The 21,523-nt window shown below is 37.8% G+C and overlaps 1 protein-coding gene across 1 annotated transcript; it reads right to left on the reverse strand.

Annotated features, from left to right (window-relative positions):
- Positions 1 to 395: 395 nt before the first annotated feature.
- Positions 396 to 2,015, reverse strand: LOC102743755 (cytochrome b-c1 complex subunit 2, mitochondrial). Its single transcript, XM_081800624.1, has one exon. It carries the CDS (start codon positions 1,961 to 1,963, stop codon positions 602 to 604), a length of 1,362 nt encoding a protein of 453 aa, XP_081656750.1. The 5' UTR covers positions 1,964 to 2,015; the 3' UTR covers positions 396 to 601.
- Between the last annotated feature and the right edge of the window lie 19,508 nt (positions 2,016 to 21,523).

Here is a 21,523-nt window from a genome sequence, read left to right on the forward strand (position 1 = left end):
CCACTGTCATGCACTATAAGAAAGCTATTATAGTGCTCAGTTTGGTGTAACTGGTAGCTTTCACTTTTAAATGCTTCAGGCCTATTCATTTATCGCTTTACTACCTCTACTGAATCTGCCACAGATTCCAGGGACTGTTGGACAATGAATTCTGGGTGAACAGACACTCTGAATTCTGTGACATGGCCAGCCTTTATGTCGGGGACTATATATTTTGAATTCCTAGCTTTCAATACCAGTTTCATGTTCTTGTTTTAAATACGAGAATTCTATACTCTTAATGGGAGATAATTATTTCATTTGAGTTTGTAATAACAAAAGTAAACAATAATTCTTCAAAATCACCTTGTTGAAAGATTGGTAGTTGCTCAAGAATTCTACCATAGTTATGATACTTATTTTTTTTTTTTTTAACATTTAAACAGAATGTTTTATTGACTTTCAGTCAGCTGGGGATAATTACCTGTATTTACGTGTTAAAACACTTCACCTCATTGAAAAAAAAGAGATGAATGTTATATTAGAGATATTTGACTTTCATGGGTTTGCCGCTCTGGGTTGAGAACATGTTCAGCTCTTCCCTGCAGGATGTGTTTCAGTATTACAACTCATCAACAAAAGGCGTATGGCTCAGATTTCCACTTGCTGCCATTGACTTCCGGCCAGAAACAAACTTCTTTGCAGCGTTTACAACATCGGCATCAGCAACGGAGTCTATCTGCTGAAGGACGGTGGCTGGCGGTGTGTACGATCCCGCACCCAGCGCCTGGGACCCGACTTCATCCAGGAACCCCTCAGAAGACTCCACTGACATTAGGTAGCCAGCTTTCAGCTTGTTCTTGGCAGCTTGGACATCTGCATTGGAAAGGTTTCCTTGAGCAATTGTTTTCACTTGGTTATAGGCAGCCTTGATAACATCTCCAGCTGTGGCAGCCTGTGAGATGGTGTAAATCCCGAAGAGTCCAGAATCCAAGTAACAGGCATTAAAAGCGGAAACATCAAATGGCTGGTGAACTCCCTTGGCAACAGCCTGGTACAGAGAGCTGGTGGGATTGCTGCCCCTCTTGACATGTGGTCCAGCACCCAGGACATACTGGAGAACACTAAATGCATTTGCTTCTGTACCTCCTGTAGTAGCACTTTCAGCTACAAGAGCAGCATGAACGAGACTGTCTCCATTCTGCTCTCGGATTTCACCTCCACGATATTTGGCCTTTGCACCAGGTAAATCGAGCCCACCCCTCATGTTGAGAAACTGTTCTGCAACTTGCTTTAGAACAGGGTGACTCACACCGAGTCCAATCAAAGCCATTCTTGCACTTGTGAAATGGTTCTGAACAAAGTAATGCGACTCATCTGGTGTCACTTTTCCAATCCTATAATCAGGACAATACAGGGAATTAGCCAAGGCATTTCTGTAAGCTGCAGCATGCAAATTTTCAAGGACATGAGCCTGTGGATTCTGAAAAGCCACAGCTTTGTCAATCCTTAGCTGAGACTGAAGGGCAGCCACTTCCCAACGACGGAATTCTGGTGTTGTGGTGACATTGAGCAGGAACTCCATTAGAATATCAACGTGGTCCCGCAGGCATTCCACAGTGTAGGCCATGTTTTCCCTGGTTGAAGTCACACTTAATTTGCCACCAACTGCTTCGATTCCACGGGTTATCTTGAAAGATGAAGCTCCTTTTGTAGTCAAACTGGATGCAAGACGAAGCAAATGAGAGGTTCTTAAGTTGTTGGAGTCCTCATATCTACTGCCTGCTTTAATGAACAAACCAATTCTTGATGCAGGAGCATAGTTCTCCAGAGAAGCAATCACTAAGCCATTTGGTAATTTGGTAAACTCAAGGTCCTGAGGATGTGAAGGCACTCCTGCAGGGGCGGCCGTGGCTTTCACTTTGGGAGCAACTTTCAGGGAATAAAATCGTGAGAAGGACCCGGCTCTGTTTAGCAGCTTCATGGCTCAAGATTGCTCTAATCCACGGTCACGGCCGGCTTAAAGGAAAGCAAGATGGTCTAATGATACTTACTTTTATGTATTACTCTGTGAGCCTCTTAAATGTTTTAATTTTCAATGAAGTCACATAATAGAGTTGGTGGGCTTATTTGATCTTGTTTCAGAAATAGATTTGCCTCTCTGCTGATGTAGATTTAACGCTATAACTTATTTTAAATCCAGTCACAAATTCAATCACTCATTGATTTACTATTAAAAGCATTCGGGCGCCTGGGTGGCTCAGTCCTTAAGCGTCTGCCTTCGGCTCAGGTCATGATCCCAGGGTCTTGGGATCGAGTCCCACATCGGGCTCCCTGCTCAGCAGGAAGCCTGCTTCTCCCTCTCCCACTCCCCCTGCTTGTGTTCCTTCTCTCACTCTGTCTCTCTCTGTCAAATTAAAAAAAAAAAAAAAGCATTCTATGGAAATTGTGTACTGCTATGTTTGGGGTTCTAAAAGAAACAATATACTTATAGGCCAGAAGAGAAGAGAAACACAGAAAGACAAACAGGTAGTAAAGTAATTCTATTTTCCTAAGTGTAACTTGACTAAAAGCACATTAAGTGGTATATTTCACTGGACATCATGTTATATATATTATAAACTTATTTTTCTAAAAGTTTAAAGAATGCTTTCTCTCTTCCATCTTGTAGGTGTTGGATGTAGATTTTACCTTAAAACCAATTATAATATAATTGATCTATTATACAGTAAAGTTATTTTCATGTCTTTTTTAAAATGACAGCAATTACATATGTGCTGGGAATAATACATGAAGTATTAGAGAAAAAAATGAGAGATGAATTTTATTATTGACTTTAAAATTTGCTGATCATTAGAATTGAGGGACAGTAAGGATAAAATGGGAAGAAAGATGAGTTATAGAGGTAGAAATTGATTCAAGGTATTGACGTTGTAATGTGCCATTTGCAGTGAAGTTGATACCTTGATCTAATACATCTTGTTCATACATCATATGTTGACATGTCAAGAAACTCTTTGGATTCTTTGACTATAATATCTTACCATAGACTTCAATAGATAAAGAGATACATTTGTCTTGTTAATCATGTCTAGTTTGCCCTTTTACTTTTTAGTTTTTTTGCTCATTTACTTTAAAATACATGGTTTAGAAGCCAATTAGAACATTACTTCTTTGCTATAGAAGCAATCCTTTTGAAAATAGGAAAAAAAGGTAAGGGAAAGCACAAACAGTATGTGAATTCTGTGACTTTTCATGCTGCTAGACGACTTTAAGAAAGAAAAGTAAGAGGCTTGTGAAATGAAGACCAATGAATGTAACAAGAGAAATTTTACCTAGAAGTACTGTTTATCTCACCTACACAATGGCCTAGAAAGGAGTTTTATCTTAACACCCTATTTATTTTAGTACTACTTCTATCCTGAATGGACTTGAGAAGTGAGTAGATTTTTCAGAAAGTTCTAAAAGTGCATAAGGATTTAATGATGTGTTAAAAAGCCAAATAGTCTTTGTAATTCACAAAAGCCTTTATCACAATTAGAAAGGGAGGAAGGCCGCACCACCTATAGGTGTGTTAAAATTATAAGGGAACTTGTGCATGAATCTTTGGAGCAATTTTAGAGGAGAAAGGAAACTGCTATTTATAGTGAGGCAATTATAGACCAAGGGGATGACATGTGGCACTTGGCTAAAAGGTGTGTGGTTTTGTCTTAAACTGAGCAGTAGTGTTGTGGTTGTTTTCCCTTAGTAGCACAGATCTACTGAGAAGTCAGACTGTGTGTGTTCTCTGGTGAGGTGGTAGGGGAAGGGTAATTTCGTTCACAGCTGGATATTTGCTCCTCATAAAAGAATTACTTACAACACATATAGATGTACTCTGAAAATTGAGTGCCAGATTACATGAACACTGTTTCCAGTATTTTTTTTTTTTTAATGTAAGAGTAAGCAAGAATAGAAAAATTGAAATCTTAGGACTTTGCTATGAAATGGCCTAAAAAATACAGGGTTGTGGATTTGGGAAATGTTTCCGAAGAGGAGATTGACATGGGTAGTATCTGTCATTTTTTTGGTTTTCCGGGAGGTAGATGCTAAAAGGGAGATTCTCAAGGAAGGGGTTTGAGGAGTACTCTTTGGGACCAGCATCTGTGAGGGAGTGAGGGAAACAGAAGGGGCAGGGGGAGAATGTGAACCATGGTGCAGTTCCACAGGGGGTTTGCCTGGCATGAGTGGAGCTCTGGATCTGAGATGGCCCTTCAGGGATATCTCAAGTTGAGCCCTGGTGTTCAGGACATTTGATGCCATCTGTCCCTCAGAAGAGAGTATAAACTAGGGTGAAACAGCAACCTTTCTCAGAGGGGAATTGAGCTTTGCCCTCTCAGCAGGTATTAGTCTCTTCTGCTGGGGAATGAGGGCTTGAAAGTCACTGGAGCTCTTGCTCAGTCCCCTGGTAGAAGTGTTTACTTTCTGTGAGAAAGAATAAGACATGTAGAAATGTAGACTTCAGAATTTCAGGACCTGGAAGCACTAATTTGCCAAACATGAAACCATGGCTCTTAGAATCCTTGGTCTCTTATATATCCTCCTTACTGGTTCCATGTAGTCAACTTATTAAAGAAACAACTGTCATTGACTTGGGGTATATTATGAGTCCTGGAAAATGGTACCTTGTATGCAATATCATAATTCTAAGCAGGTAGCTGCACTTTCAAAAGTCCATTTAATTGTTCTACCATGTCAGCAGCTTCTGTATGGTGTGGTATGTGATAGAACCAATATCCCATGACCCTGTTTCCACAGCCCCAGTTATTTGCTGGGCAAGACTCTCTTATCTTCAGTGTTACATGGGATCCTTTAGGGGATCAAACATTCTTTTAACCTTCAGATAGTTTGTGTTCGTTTTATCCCTGTTAGTTGGAGAAGCAGCTTTAATGAAGTATATTTTATAGATCAATCTTAGTGAAGATGATCCACTAACCATTCCATACTGGAAAGGATCCATGACACCATGTTTGTGGTTGGTCTCCTGAACAGATAGCGGCCCCACTACAGCTGTGCTAGAGCTGGCTTGAATCGTCTCTTCAGAGGTGATTGTGTGCATCTCTTCACATCTCAGAGTTCAGTAGTGTCTCATTTGGCAAGTTGAAATTTACCATGCTGGAAGAATTATATGTCACTGAAATAAGGGCTCTTTTTTCCTTGGATAACCAGCTGATACTCATTTTCTAGCACACCACCTGAGATGTAGTGTCTGTTGCTGAAAATTTAGATGTTCAGTATGATAGTACATAAATCAGACACAGTGAATGGGGACCTCTGCTACTGGGTCTGTGTGTAGCTTCCATCCCGTCTATCAAAGGTACTCTGAATCCACAACACTGGAATAGCCAGTGGTAGAGGCTGGGTGTTACCACATAGCTTAGTCATTCTGTCTAGGTTATTAGTGCCATTTCTGTGGTAGATGCTCTAGGGTGGACACAAAACTACAACACATAGATCGATTTACATACATTTTTCCTCAAACCTCCTAATTTTCTGTTCTGTTTTTTTTTCCCATGTCCATGACCCAATAGCCAAGTCATTCACTACTGCTTAGGAGACTAAATAGTCTTCTTTCAGGCCATTCCCCGCCCCCCCCCAAAACAGATGGTCTTCACTGTCTAAAGCTCTGACATTGCAAGGATTTCCCCTATGGTTAAATTGGGTACCCTCACTTGTGACCTGCAGTAACAATTACTTTTTCTGCCAAATTCACATACTGAGTTTATGCATCCATGATACAAGATTGGCCTTTGTTTCCTCTATCATTTCCTCTTGAGGTATCCTCCCCTGTCATATAGTCATTGTTGTGAGCTGAGAGACAGAGACTCAGAGACATAGAGCAAAATCTGTTTGTGAACAGATCCTTACATCCTCTGAATTGCTCAGGCTCCTTCCCACATGTTCCATCTCAGAAGGGGTTGTTGGGGCCACGCTTTATTAGGATAGAATGCAACTCATGAAATATTCTGGTTATATGGATACTTGATATCTGGCTGTATGGACCTTTGACATATCACCGCCAAGGCCCAGAAGGACAATGCAGGTTGTTTTTCAAATACTTAACACTCTGTTGTGGATAACATGGCCATGATCAAGAACCCTAGGAGTTTATGTTGCCATTCTCCTGCTGGAGAATTCTCCAGATTGCATATTTTGTCTACTGTAAATACTTCTCAAACCATGGGGTCTATCGGATCATATGGCCCAAGAGGCAGGGATGCTTGTATGGAACACAGAGCCTGCTGTCCAGCTCTGTTCTTTTTTTGGTCTCACTCAAAGGTGACACTTTTGTGTAATCAAGTAAATGTATTAGTACTGTAATCCCAAGTCTGGATTACACACCTGTAGATAATGGAGAGTCAAGGCAGGCATTTTTGTGTCACTTTGGTGATAGAAGATGTAATAAAATAGTCATTTACAAAGGATATGTGCTGGCATGCCCTAGACCATAGGACATATAAAAACTTCTCCGACAAAAATCTTCTAGAGAAGATCTTCTAGTGTGCCTTATGAAGGCCTGAGACATGTTTAGCAGAAAAGTGTTGATTGGTTTGATTAACATGTTGTCATTTTGTTTAGCCAAATTGAACTAGTAATTTGGTTTGATTAATATGTTGTCATTACTGGCTGCACTAATGTAATATTTTGAAGATGATATAAATGATGTATATTACTTCAGACAGTATCAGTTGAGTACTGGAGACTAAACCTATTCCTGGAGGAAAACTGGAAGGGTACACTGGAGTCATTCCCATGTTGATGTAAGTTGTTTTTTAATATGTGTGGGGAGAAAATATCTTCTTGAAATTAATGGTGGTTTACCTCAGGTTTATTGATCTTTTCAACCAAAAAATAGCACTTAGGCCCAGAAGTTGTAACTGGGCTACTACTTGGTTGAGTTTGCAGTAGGCCATTCTTACTCTTCAGGATCTGTCTGGTTTCTATGAGTACATGCATGGAAAAGTAAATGGGGGAATGATGGGGGCCATCAAAACTTTAACTTTTAAATATGTGGATGATTCTCCTTGATACAGAATACAGTTGTTTAATATCTTGGCTGAGGGTAGGGTTAGTTTCAGAGGCTTCCATGTGGCTTTACCCACTACCATAGCTCTTGCCTCACAAACCTTAGAACCAATGTAAGAATGCTGACAACTGTACTATGCAGACATTCCAGTGATACATTCAGGACCCCCAAAAATAAGATAGGTTAGTGGACCCAGTAGATACACGGAAGTCAGACCTAGGCCAGGCCACAGATAAGAGCCTGGCCTCCACATTCGTTCAATCTAACAGAGGTGGACATAGGGAATGGACATGTTGATACTACATTTTTCTAGGTAGCAATATCCACTTAGACACTATGTCCCAGTGTTAGAAAAAATAGGCCTATTCCCTTTTTTCAATGCGAAGTTAATTTAGTAAATGGCCGTAGATACTATTAATAAAGTGCTAGAAGAAATTTTATTTTTTTCTGTAGTGAGATGGAATCCTTCTTCCTGGGAACCTGGTCTGTCCTATAGCAAAGGGGTTCTGGATCTGAAAATTGGTCAGGTCTGGACATTCTGCAAGAGAGTGTGAGTTTTATTAGGGCATTCTTAGCCTCCTGATCGTCCAACCTGATTTCTGTTTGTGTTAAATAATAACCTATCTTTTCCCTAGGGTCACTGTGTTCTGTTAACCATTTCCAAGGCTTTCTATGAGTCAGTCCACTTTTGCTTTCAGTCCAGCCTTGCTGCTTTTGGGATAATTGCTCCAATTTTGTCTCTAATGGTTAAGTAACACCATATGGCCTCTATTATTTTGGGATTACATCCTTGACATTGCTATCAGGAAAACCATTTTAGTAACAGTGTATCCTCCTGTTATCCTTGCCCTACAGAGGACAGCTTCTACTGAGCTTCTTCATAATTCTGGTGCCCTTGGCACTAACAAATTTCTTACACTTTGGTAAACAGAGGGTCCTCCAGGTATTCTCTGTGGAATATAGTCATTTGTTGAGTTTTCAGATTTTTCTGGTTTTATGTAGTATACCTCCTCTAGCATGTCCACTTCCCTTAGCCTTCTCTGAATTCTTCTAGGTCTCCCATGGCATTTTTTGTCATTTTTACTTCACTTTGTGCGGGGTATTACCTTTTCCATGATTCTAGAGCCATCCTAATAGAACGTTAGCACCTAGCTCTTTGGGTCCTTGCTAGAATTTTAAATATTGAATCATGGAAATGATCACCATGTCAGTAAATTCTAACTTGATGTTCGAGTGAGTGGAAGGAACACCAGCCATTAACAAAGAGCAGTGAGCCACTTTTTCAGGACTAGAGAGTTCTAGAGCATGTGGGAGTTCAGTATATTTTAGCTTGTAGACATAGACTTGCCAAACTTAATCCTAAAATTCTTGCTCCTACTTAATAACAGATCTGACCTTGGCATAGAGACTTGTTGGAGTTGAGAATTCAATATTTTTGAGAGATTTACTACTTTTCTAAGTCCTGGGGTTTGATCCTCAGCATTAACTACCTGCAGGATGCAGGAGATAGGATTCTTTTTATATTTTACCAGGGAGGTCTTCTGGCTTTCCTACTTTGCCTTGAATTAGGAATTAATCACTCTCTACCTTTTTATATTTTTCTCTAATGCATTGGTAGCACTCAGGAAGAATGCTTCCCTGAAGCTCTCAAATGTCTGAGATAATACAATGACCAAAACATTCCCTTCTATCACCATCCTATCCCAGTGCACCAATGAAAAAAATCCCACATGCTAGGGTCTAACTTTGCTTCATCTGGACCAGTGATGAATGGTGCCTAGACAGTGGATAGTATGGTTCCAAAATCTCATTTTAGTGCCTGTTGCCCAGCATTAACTTTCATGGTCATTTTCCCCAGACAGTAGGCTCCAGGATAGACATTACATGCAGTTGGTACACACAGTGGTACCAGTGATTCCTGTAAGAGATTTGGGGAAGTGGAAGTGGGCAGAATAAGAACTGGAATAGTGCTGTAATATCAGCAGAGGCTTCATCAGACCCCACTGAAACTCTGGAAATCTAATCCTTCAGAGGTATTCAAAACTGTGGCAAGGAGGTTGGATCTCTGTACCTCCACAATAAGAGAATTATTGGATGTTGGCTGTCTCTGGGGAGAGTGAGAATGGATTACCTTGAATGAAGCCTCTCTTTTGGAGGGGGGTGTTCCTAAAGAGGAGGTCATTGGTGACCAACAAAAGTCAGAACTCCTTGCTCCTGAAGGATGCCTGTGTTAGCCTTAAAGGGATGATTTGGGTGGTATCCCATAGTATCTACTTACAGGGTTAGGAAAACAATTCATATTGAAATTTTTGTACATTTGGTAGCATTTTATGTTTTCTAAATCACAAATGAGGGCAAATGCTCTAATAATGAGCCTCTAAAATTTTCAGAACTAAAATTTGAAATTGGTGTTACATTTTTTTTTAAAGATTTTATTTATTTATTTGAGAGAGAGAGAGAATGAGAGAGAGCAAGCACATGAGAGGGGGGAGGGTCAGAGGGAGAAGCAGACTCCCTGCCGAGCAGGGGGCCCGATGCGGGACTCGATCCAGGGACTCCAGGATCATGACCTGAGCCGAAGGCAGTCACTTAACCAACTGAGCCACCCAGGCGCCCTGGTGTTACATTTCCGTACATTGCTATTTTTTAAAGGAAAACATCCATGGATGTCCTTCTTGTATATGTATTCAACCTCCCATGAGGTTTTAATATCTAGGACATAGAAATACTGAGGTAACAAAATTGGATATACAATTTTATATGGCGTAGTTAAATCTATGTACTAATTTAAACATTTGTGAGAAAGTATCTACTACCACTGTTGAAAAGCAAGAAGTACTAATGACAAACTAACCAGTGTGAACAAGATTCCTATTAACCTAATGTCTTAAAATGTATACCTCTTACATACATAATTTATTTGATGTTTTACATTTAAATGTAAAACATTTCTTAAGACGTAATGGTCATTTTCCTTCATCTTTGAAATGGAGTTATCCTGCACCACATGAAGACCCTAGTAATAGCAAAAGAAAAACAAAATAAGTGCCATGATAGCTAAAATATTTCAATGAAGAGCTGATAATTAAATACTAAATACACAATAATTAAATTATAGATAGAACATTTGTCTAAAGATCAAACTTTAACAAGCTTAATTTAAATAAACTCAAATGGATCTCTTTTTTCAATATATACCACATTTTCAATGTGTTAAAAATAACTTTCCAATAAGTTCCAATGTGCCTTTTCGAAGCTGATTGAACATCACTAATTTGTTCTGCCAAGTTACATCGTTATCAAACGTAACAGACGCTGCTAAGGATGCTTAATTTCCAAGGGTAAATAGAGGTCATTTTTTCTACTTTAGGCAGGTATGGTGGTCCATTAGAAATAATGCTGTAGTGGACACTACCCTTGCATAAATGCATGGGTGTTCAGGGGCAATTTATTTATTTTTAGTATTAAAACAACCTTAAAAAAAGGTTTATTGTTGCTTTGAAAAACAGGTCACATCTTTTAATGGAAAATTCCACGTAATGTTTAAAAAAAAATCTATTTAGAATTTTGGAGCACATGATATGTTTATGACCAAACTAATTTATATACTGACAACACCTGCATCCCACTTAGGATTCTTAATATTAAAGTAAAAATACAACTGTTTTACTCCTTATTGTGAGAAATATCACTGTTTTGAGGGTACTATTTTGATTAAGTTACCTTTATTTCTTCCTTTATTCATTCAGGCCTTATATAGCCCTTCATTAAAAACCCTCCATGATGTTGAGCTCATCTGACTTTGCAAATGTAGTAGCTTCATAAATTCTATTTTCCCACCACAAAATGTTCCCTTGTTGGGTTTCATGAAATTGAGTATAAAATTGTCTATTAGATATTAACTGAGTTGATGAATTTGGCTGTGGGTGTCATTGTGTTCTACCTGAAAGTCACAATTCCCACGCAGTGGAGTTTCTGCTGTTAGTTCACTCTTAATCTGGAAGTTACTCTTACCAACAAAAGAAGGAGTATATAAAACTTTTTTTTTTCTATCTCTGCTGTGTAGGCAGAACCCAGAAACAGATGGCTAGAGAACACAATGTCCTAAGATTAGAGACAGAAAAATTCAGGTCCCCCCAAATAGAAGTCAGTCCACAGAACCAAGTAATGCAGGCCAGACATTTTGTAGAGCATAACATAGAGGCACAAAGCTACTTTAACTATCACTTGGGTTAAAAAACAAAAAACAAAACTTGAGGTGATCTTCAAACAGAGACTGAAGAAATCCTGCAGTGCAAGGATGAGCACTCAGCATAGAATGGTGGGGCATGAGGACAGTGTGCTCCAAGAGCACTGAAACCTGGAGGAGAGACTGTTGTCTTAGAAACTTAACAGATTATTAATGTTAAGAATCACAAGGACGAACCATGAGAGACTATGGGCTCTGAGAAACAAACTGAGGGTTCTAGAGGGGAGGTGGGGGGAATGGGTTAGCCTGGTGGTGGGTATTAAAGAGGGCACGTACTGTATGGAGCACTGGGTGTTATACACAAACAATGAATCATGGAACACTACATCAAAAACTAATGATGTAATGTATGGTGATTAACATAAAAAAATGCTCATGCCTCTCAAAAAAAACAAAAACAAACCACAAGGCTTTCATCACTTCCTGATCAAGTTGGAATTGGAAAATCCACAGAACTCTGTTCTTGCTACTATATGATGTATAGAATTACGTTTTTGTTGACTTTATATAGGTACTTACTATAAAGTATGAGTTTAGTCATTCTCAGCAAATCCATTTGTTATCTATATAAAGTACTGAGGTAAAGAAGGATCCCTGGATAGGGCAGGCTTTTCTGACAATTTCAAGTACCTGGAGAGGACACAGCTAGGCCAGTAGTAGTCACTGCACCTGCTGTTGTAATCAGTTTCATTTTGACTGGCTTCACATTGATTTGGATATACTCTCTGCTTTCCCCTTTGTGCCTCTGCTCAGGTTATGCCTTTGCCTGGAACAACCTTTCTGTCATTTGCACAAGTCACTACCTTGCCTATCTTCTTAAAGTTTAGCTCAGATGTGATTTATTTATTCATTTATCCTTCATATCTACATGGAGTGCCTCTTAGGTGGTTAGGAGTCAACTGACAAGAACCACAGAGGAATAAGGGAATGTAGATACAGGCAAAGATAATTAAAATACACTAGAAATGTAGCAATAAAATGTAAATTTTTATTTTGTAAGAATCTGAGGAGGGAGCAAAAGGAAGTAGGATAGAGTTTTATTTTCAACAGGAGATAACACCTGATCTGTGTCTTAAGATCTGGTATTAGTTGGAGAAGGTAGGAAAGCATAAACAGAAAATCATGAAGAAAGGGACAGTATTTGTAACTAATCTGGTACTTGTAGATAAATACAAACAATTTAAAAACAGCATGAGTAGTGAGTCAAGAAATGATGAAAGCTGAAACTAGAAGGGTAGACAGGTTGACCGCATAGAGGTCCTGGATAGTATTATGAAAAGTGAATTCTACTTGGTAAGAAACTGGAATTCACTAAAGTATTGAAGCTAAGAGAATGGCAGGGTTGAGTTACCAAGAACATCTACTCCTATAGCTGAAGTAGAGGAGAACAAAAAATGACCATGCTGGACAGTAGCAGATCAAATGAGACTCACTTCTATACTTATGTCAGTACGACATAGGAGGACAGAAAGTTTAAAGGAGGAAGATGACGAGTTTTGGTTGCGCACAGTGAATTTGAATTGCCTAGGCTACAAAAAAATGGGAATCTCAAGCAAGTAGACACATACTTAGGGAACTTGAAATGTTTCTTGGAACATAATTATTTAGGGTAAGCAGCTTAATAAGATCACTGAAGCAGAGTAAAAAGAATAAAATTTTACAACAAAGGTGGAAGAAGTTCTTAATCTTACTTAAAAATATTTACACTCTATAATGCCAATAGCATTTTGTTAGGTACAGTAACCTGCCACAGATCATACGGCTAGTAACAACGGAAGTGAAGTTCAAATACAGGACTTCACACTGCCAAAATTTGTGCACTCTCCTATGTATATGCGTGCATATTAGTGTTAAAAAACAAAATTCAACTGAGTAAATTTGAAGGTCTAAGTGACTTTATTAAGTGATACATAAATTGGGCAGCATCCCATTTAGCAAGTAAAGGGGAACTCCCAGGAGCTGTACAAAATGAAAGGCTTTTTTTTTTTTTTAAATAAGGAGGTGGGGCAAGAAGTTAATATTTCAAAGAAAATGTTTTAGGGAAGGTCACTTTCTCTAAAAGGGTAAGGGTAGAGGCTTTTAACATGCAGATTATCTCATTTCTTTTGTCACAAGAGGGGGCTCCTGTGACAGATTATCTCTCTGATTGCTGATCACTCACCGTGAAGACTACATTTCCAGGGAAAGTTGAAAGTGTAATTAAATTAGGTATTAGGCTCTGGTTTGGGGGCGCCTGGGTGGCTCAGTTGGTTGAGCATCTGACTCTTGATTTCAGCTCAAGTCTTGATCTCAAGGTCCTGGCATCAGGCCCCACATCGGACTCCATGCTCAGTGGGAAGTCTGCTTGAGGATTCTTTCTCCCTCGCCCTCTGCCCCTTCCCACCCCCCATTTGCATGCTATCTCTCTCTCTAAAATAAATAGTAAATCTTAAGATCTATGAGGTCTGGTTTGGTGACTTGGCCTAAGTGACACCATTTTGGGCCTGTGGTTTTCTTTTTAACAACACTAGAATCACAAGATAATTCAAGTAAAATTCTTTTAACTAGATTTTTTTTTTTTTTGGAGAGGTAGTTCTTTATTTTACCTTTAATTTCCTACTGTAGAGCAAGTCAAATCTCAGAACTAAAGGAAAAATCCAACACTGGTTCTGAAAGGAAACCCATAATTTTTATTTCAAGCTATGTGATATTTTAACTCAAAATAGTCATTTGGATGACCTTGAAAAGTTAGTAGATTTTGTTCATTTCACTTTTTAAAAAATGTAAATAAGTAATTGGATCACAAAGATCATATTTGTTAAAAATCAGTGACATGATGGGAAGATCCATTTGAAAAAATACTTCTAAATCCTGGGGAGGGAGAGGTTTTTTTCTTTTCTTTGGATAGAAGTTTATTAACAAGGATACTTCATATATACATGGGAGATACCCAGAATGAGTAACTCCCAGAGAGGCCCAAGCTAACACATTAAATACTATCTTAAGTAATGACAAAAGAAAGATGGGTGTGTGTGTGTGTGTGTGTGTTGGGGGGGCATTTATTCGAGGTTACCAAGACAAGCACAGTAAACAAGGGTAATGTTAATTTGTGCATTTAGGTCCTTGTCTTCTCAAAAAAAAAAAAATTTGTGTTTTGGTAGTCTTTCTCTGCTTGGCCTACAGAGGGAGATATCCTTAAAAATGGCAATTCCCTTTATAAATGTAGATTTTCCTTACAAAAGGGGAACTTCTGTGTTCTTCATATGCTGACAGTAAGATACTTATTACTAAAGTATGTTTGATTTTGTCCATATTAAAGTTTGCAAGAATCATGGAGTAGAACAAATACATGGATTGAAAAAGATGAAAGATATTTCTTAGCTATGTGCTTTATATATTTATTGATGTGACACGTTAAAATAATGCTGTGTTTATGTACACGTGTGTAGTTGAGCTTTAAATTAGTGAACATGTGGTCATCGATTCAGAAACTTCATGCTGGGCACAAAAAAACAATCATGATTGCTTGTAGGACATGTTGAAGGTGTCCTCAAAGAATCTGCCAACTCTTTAAATATAGAGATACTATACTAGATACTTAGTTAAGGCAATTGGTATGCTCTGTTAATTCAGACCAATCATAATCCAATAGCTCAATTTAGACATCAGAAAAGATGAAATAGTATTACCTAAAATAGAGTTATAAAAAATTTGTGCTAAATTAAGGAGGTACCAATGTGTTCTATATTACTGATGTGGGAAACAAAGGCAGAAGAAAAATTATTAAATTTCCTTATTACCTACGGCCCACTGACAAGTCCTTGAAATAGGCAGAGTGACATTCCTCTAGGGACTCAACTACCTGGATGTTGACACTTTGCTAAGGGCAAAAGGTAATCTTAGCCTGACCTCCAGGATCCTATAAGTCTACTTTAACTTAAAAAAATTCCTTTGGAAACTTCCTTTATCTCTACCCCCCTCCCCCAAGATACATGTTGGTAATCAGTCCCCGAGCATATGACCCACTGATACACATTTGAAGGGTCTCATGACTAAGGTTTTATTAGACAGTAATAAATGACCGTTTCCTAACAATAGCTAGCCCCCTCAGAGGTCCTAGAAACCTTGCTTCCAAAATTCCTTAGAGACTTAGGCTATCCCTAACCCCCTCCTAACTTGGAAGTATATAATGGGCCACTCTTTATGATCCCAGTGCAGCTCTCTCTGCCCATGGATTCTGTCCCTGTGCTTTACTAAAATCACCTTTTTGCCCCAAAGACATCTCAAGAATTCTTTCTTGGCTGTCAGCTCTGGACCTCACTAACATTCCAAAACTACATCATTTGGTGACCAGGAAGGGACCCCTCTCACTCCAGAGAGCCTTCTTTCGGTTTTCACCTTCACTTAATAAATCCGCACTTAGCCCTTTGTGTCTGTGAGATTGATTCCTCAAGACAAGAACCCTGTAACACTACTGAGTCAGGGTCTGGGTGTTGAGTTTGTATGAGGCCCCTGTGTTGCTGAACCAGGCGCTTGGGCTCTCCAAGCAATAGAAACTGACAAGAGGCCAAACTGGAGTCTCAGGCAAGGCATTATGGGGGCTTAATTTTCAAAACAAGGGAGGCAGCACAAAGGAAAGACTCCTCAGGCTGACTCCACAAGGAGAGGTCGGGGAGAGTTTTTTAAAGAAGGCTGGGTGGGAAAAGAATGACATCTAAGCATGGAGAGGTAGGGATTTATTAGTACCTGTGCACTGGAAGATCATGCTCTTTATGCATTGCATGTCTAATTAATATGTTATACCTCTACCCCTGGGTACGATTTTTATTATTATAATGAGGGAAAAAGTCAGTGAAAGTTCAGCACTGGGTTCCGTCTTGGCACAGGTTGCTTTGGTTTGGTTTCAGCAGTCTTGGTAGTGAGCATCCTCTTTTCAGGAAGCATCTACCTTCTGTATTCCTGAAAGATATGCTACTCAAGAAGCCTAGAGTTTTAGCTTTTTAAACTTTTTTTTTTTTCTTGTAGAGGCAGCCAAAGAAGGCTGGATTTTGCAGTCAGAGTTGAGGGGAGTTAAGTCCAGTCCCTGCTCTGTCTCACATGTATTAGTAGAACAGACAAAAACATTTGCATAATAACACAAAAGGAAGATGACTGGAATGGTTAGGGATTAAGTAAAGGACCAACTTTGCCATTGAACTTGGGGGAAAGTACTGAAGTTGTGTAGTCAGAAATCACAAAACTTATCGAAAAGCTGGTAATTCTATCTTCCAATAACAACAGAAGGGCAGCTGTTCACAAGAAATTAGGTCTTGATTATCCTGAAATCAAATGAAAACCCTGAAGTCAAAAGTCTGCTTGATTTCAACAGGAAAATGGATTCACATTAGCTTTTCTAAAATACATGCCCCCCTTATTTATGCCTGTTTCTCTATGTGTATATTGTTGGGCATTTTCTACAGATTCAGATTTTACATTTTGTCTCTATAAGTTCACTTTGGTTTCTTTAATTTTTTCCTCTTTCCTGTACTTTGAGGGATATTAATGATTGGATTTCCTTTTAGACCTCCATGGCCTTGAACTGTTTCCTTTGTTGCTTGATCAGAACCAGTAGATAAAAGTCTTTTAGAGGATTTTGTGGCCATAAGAGAGAGATTTTTTTCTCTATATCATATATGTATGTTATGTGACTTTAAGGGAGTCCAAGGTTGAATTTGTTTTGCTGGGGAGGGAAAAACTTTGCTCTGTCAACTGTTCTTCTAGCTTAGCTAAGAATTAAACTTATATGAGACAGATTAATAGGAGAAAACAAAATTTAATTTCATGTATATGGGTAATTTACAAAGACATGAAATTCCAAACATGGGCAAAATGAGGTGTATAGGTCATTCTGAATTAAGAAGGGAGGAAGAGTCTGGGACTTCAAAGAAAAGGAAAGTCACAGGAAAGAGTAAACATTTGGTAAACAAGTGTATGCTGGGCCACACAGAAACAATGGGACAAAGAGAAGAATTCTAAGAGAGTTTGTTAAATTCCTCTTTGTCTACCACCCCTAGTTCATACTGTTATATAGTTATCTATGTTGTCATTCTCGTCCTGTAGCAGATCCTCTGTCTAAATTCTTTTAGGCAGGTGTGGGGAAGATAAAAATTGCTTCTTGAGTCTTTTGGGCCTTGATTTTTTCAGCTCAAGATAATCTACATGCCTTGTGGCCTATCTTGGGGTGGTCTGCCCTTGGCCCTTACAGTTCTTAAAACTATTAATAAAAATCTGAGATATGTTATCACAACTTCTGGCCTAATAACATAAGCCACAAATATCTTACATTCAGCTTTTAATAAAACTATAGCTGAAATGAGACGGCATCAATCTCAACGGCACTCGATGGAAAGGTCTGTGTAATTCAATAACAATTTCTGGTTTAGTCATTAGATAGCCATTGTTTAGATAAGAAAGAATATTAATGTCTATATGAATTACTGTAAAATTTAAGTTAAATCAGTACTTACTCTGGATCAGATAATTGAGTTGAATTTTTATCTGAGTATATTTACTTAACTGGGTAAAGAGCTTTGCTATAATAAAATGTTTGTAGTAATAGTTGGAATGACTTTTGCCTTGTAGCCCTAAAACCACAATTATTTTTTAGGAGGAAATACCTTTGTTGGAAGGTGTGTGTGTGTGTGTGTGTGTGTGTGTGTGTTTTGTTTGAATGTTGGTTTTAAATGATTGGGTTCTTATACCTAAAAAATAAAAACTTTTTTGTCATAAGCTTATTTTAGACACAAAACTTGATTATTTCAGATACCATTAGTTAGCTCTAATGAATCCAACTGATAAAAAAAAAAAGACTTTTTGGTTATCTTAAAATTAAAATACAAAAAAATGTGTAAGTAAAAATATTTTATTGGTAAGTAAAAATTAATTTATAAGAGTCCAGTAGATGTACTTGTAAACCCAAGTGGGAATCTCAACTTACCTCAGCATGGGATTTCTTTCTTTCTTTGTGCCAATGATACACATTTTTACTTGTACACCAAAATAAAGTATCAGTGATCATTTTATATACGCATGATTTACTTGATTCTCTTAAACTAAGGAAGATAACAATAGCTATTGCTTTCTCTGGCTGAAACAATGGGTCATAAGATAAGTGTGAGGAAACTTTTTTACATTTTTCTCTCACTATATAGATGAAATTCGAGGTCTAAAAAACAAACTTAATTTCTGTGTATGGGGTGAGTGGGCCTTCTTATGAACAATCTTCTAAGACTTAATTGTCAAAATAAAATATGTGTGCAAAAATATTTCAGGTTACTAAACTTAGCAACTTATAAGAAGTATTAAAGTCTGGAAAATACAAAAGCAGTAGTAAAATGTGCCTCAGGGACTGATAGCACCACAGTAATATTTCTGGAACATCTGAGTTAAGTAATTCAGAGAAATGATTACTAATGGAATACTTTAATGCCAACCACTGTGATGAGTAGTACTAGGTGCCTTCTAGAACTTTGACTGACTGAATTAATTTTATCCAGTACTATTTTACTTAGGCTGGATATCATTATTTTAGATAATAACTTGCTTTTACAAGCCACTTGCTTTTGCTAGAAGCCACTTGGGTGCACACAAAAGAAACTCTGTTGTACTGTTGGGGAGGAAGAATTTTTTCTGCCCTTCAAATTAAAATCAAATTGACATGAGAGAGATTAACAGGAAAAAAGCAAATTTAATAGTATACATAAGGGGAATCCACACAGACATGGAAATTCCAGAGACCGGCAACACGAGGCTTATATGAGTTAAGGAGAGGAGTGGAGTCTGAGGATACAAAGGGGAGAAAGACCATTAGTGTGAAGGTAAGAGGAGAAGTTCGGAAAACAAAGGTTGTCCTAATACACAGATAACTTTCTTAGATAGGGGCACCTGGGTGGCCCAGTTGGTTAAGTGTCCGACTGTTGGTTTTGGCTCAGATCATGATCTCGAGGTTTTGGGATTGAGCCCTGCTTTGGGCTCTGCACTGAGCATGAAGTCAGCTTGGGATTCTCTCTCCCTCTCCCTCCTGTTCTCTTTCTCTCTCTCTCAAATAAATAAAATCTTAAAAAAAAGTTTTAGGTAGAGAGGAATCTCTGTTAATAGCTCCTTCCCTGATACAGGCAGGAAGTTGAGGGGGATATAGAGAGCTTTCTCTGAACTGGCTGGGTTTTGATTACTTTTAATTTAAAATAATGTTTCTGCCAAAGTGGCTAATCATGGGATAGCTGCCCTTTGCCCCCACAGTACTGAGCAGCTGAGAGTTCCAAACTGTACCACCCAGATTATTCTGACTGGTAATACCATCTTTTCAACTAAAACAAAATTCTATAATTTGCAGATAAGGATACCTGTTACCTCAATATCTTGATAATTTCTTGAGACTTTGATTCTTTTTGAATTGTCTTATTACAGCAACTAAAATGACTTGTTGATAAACTGTTTTTCCACTTGTGTGCAAAGGGACATTTCATTTAACTTCCAGTAAAGAAAATGAATTGACCTATGGGGATCTGTGCTTTGGTCATCAGCTTGGATATCTGCATTCTTTTGGAACATGGACACTTAAAAGGTATAAATGGGTTGATATAAAAGTTCCCTTTAAATTTAGCAGCCTGCAAATTTTTGAGGCAGTTGGCTTTGTAATCTAAATTAACCATATTTCTTCTTTTTTAACATTGGACTTTATATTTTATTTTTCCACATGGCTTAAATGAATGTTCCTTGCTCAAACTGCAAGACTCATTTTTAGATCATCATTGTAAAAAAAAAAATCTTCAATCTTGTTAGTGTCTCTATCTATTCCCCTTGACACATTCACAGTCATAGAATTTAAATTCAGATTTCCATCTGTATAATCCCTCACATTTATTTAGTAGTGCAAAACATTTGAAAGCCTTATCCACATGTACTAATCATCAAGATGGTTCAGAAATTCCTGAATGATGTCTGTGCAGACCCATGCTAGGTTCCTTTTCAATACTACGATCTAATTGTTTAATGTTTCAAATATGTCCCCATGTATTAATATCCCTCAAGAAATTTTGTTTTCTCAGTTAAACATGAGAAAAAAGTGTGATATCAAATAGTTTAAAAGTACATTTCTGAAATAACGTAATGCATCTTTGAGCATTTATTTTGCTTATTATTCAGCTATATTTGTGCTCAGTTAAAGGTCCAAAACTTTTATGATTTGGTGCCAGATACTAGCATAAATCTGGATATTCCAAGGACTTAGGATATAAAAGGTATTTAGCGTTTCTTAAAATGTCTTGAAAATACTTGTTATAATTTAATTTTTATCTAAACTTGAAGAAATACAAGTTTATGATTTTATATAAAAAATGATGAAAACACAAAATGGCATTTTATTACGAGTCAAAGCTATATAGACTATTGAGGAATTCTCGTGACATTGAGTTGAGTGGTAGACAAGGCGGTTTTTCCAGAACCAGAGCAGTTTTGTTGTGTATACTGCTCAAATTCATTAGGTAAACTTTCACATTAAAATATTATTTGAATATATTGATGTTGATTTTTGGATACAAAAACTTTAATCCCTTTGAAAGCAAATAATTACTGTATGAAAACTTCTTACTACCTAAAGTTAAAACTTTTTCTTTCTGTCCAGTTTGAAGGTTTATTAAGGGTTTAGGAACTCTAGCATAACGTTGTATAATGTTATTGTATCAATATTATTGTGTTGTCTTAACATCAGAGAGAAAACCTAACTGTATTGTGCTTGATAAGAACAGTCATAGTTCAATAAAAATGCAACTAATAGTCTTCTCACTTGTGAGGAGTTCACTTTTTTCCTCCAGAGAATCATCTCATCATTCCAATGTACTAAGTACACTGTGAATATTAATACTTTTCAATGAAAATTAAGCTAATTTACTGTAGAATACTCCTGACATAGCACAGCAGTCAATCCCCGCCACAAGCCAATATATCACCTCCTGACTGCCTTGGTCCCTGGTCTTGACAGTGTGTTCTACATGATCCTCTGTGGTAGAAACTAATTGAAGGATGATGTTTTAATAGTGTTTTCTCTTTATTGCTATCGCGTCTGTCCCCTCATTTTCTCCTCTTCATTCAACTTAGAATGAAAGACCTTCATTGTTCCTAAGTGGGTTATTATGAATTCATTATCTTTTACTTCATGAAGATCAATAGAGCAGTCTGCATATTTTTCCTCCACTGGATTATAATTTCTCATA

The sequence above is a fragment of the Leptonychotes weddellii genome, chromosome 12, assembly GCF_054177405.1.
Source record: "Leptonychotes weddellii isolate Sample4059 chromosome 12, ASM5417740v2, whole genome shotgun sequence".
NCBI classification, from domain to species: Eukaryota; Metazoa; Chordata; class Mammalia; order Carnivora; family Phocidae; genus Leptonychotes; species Leptonychotes weddellii.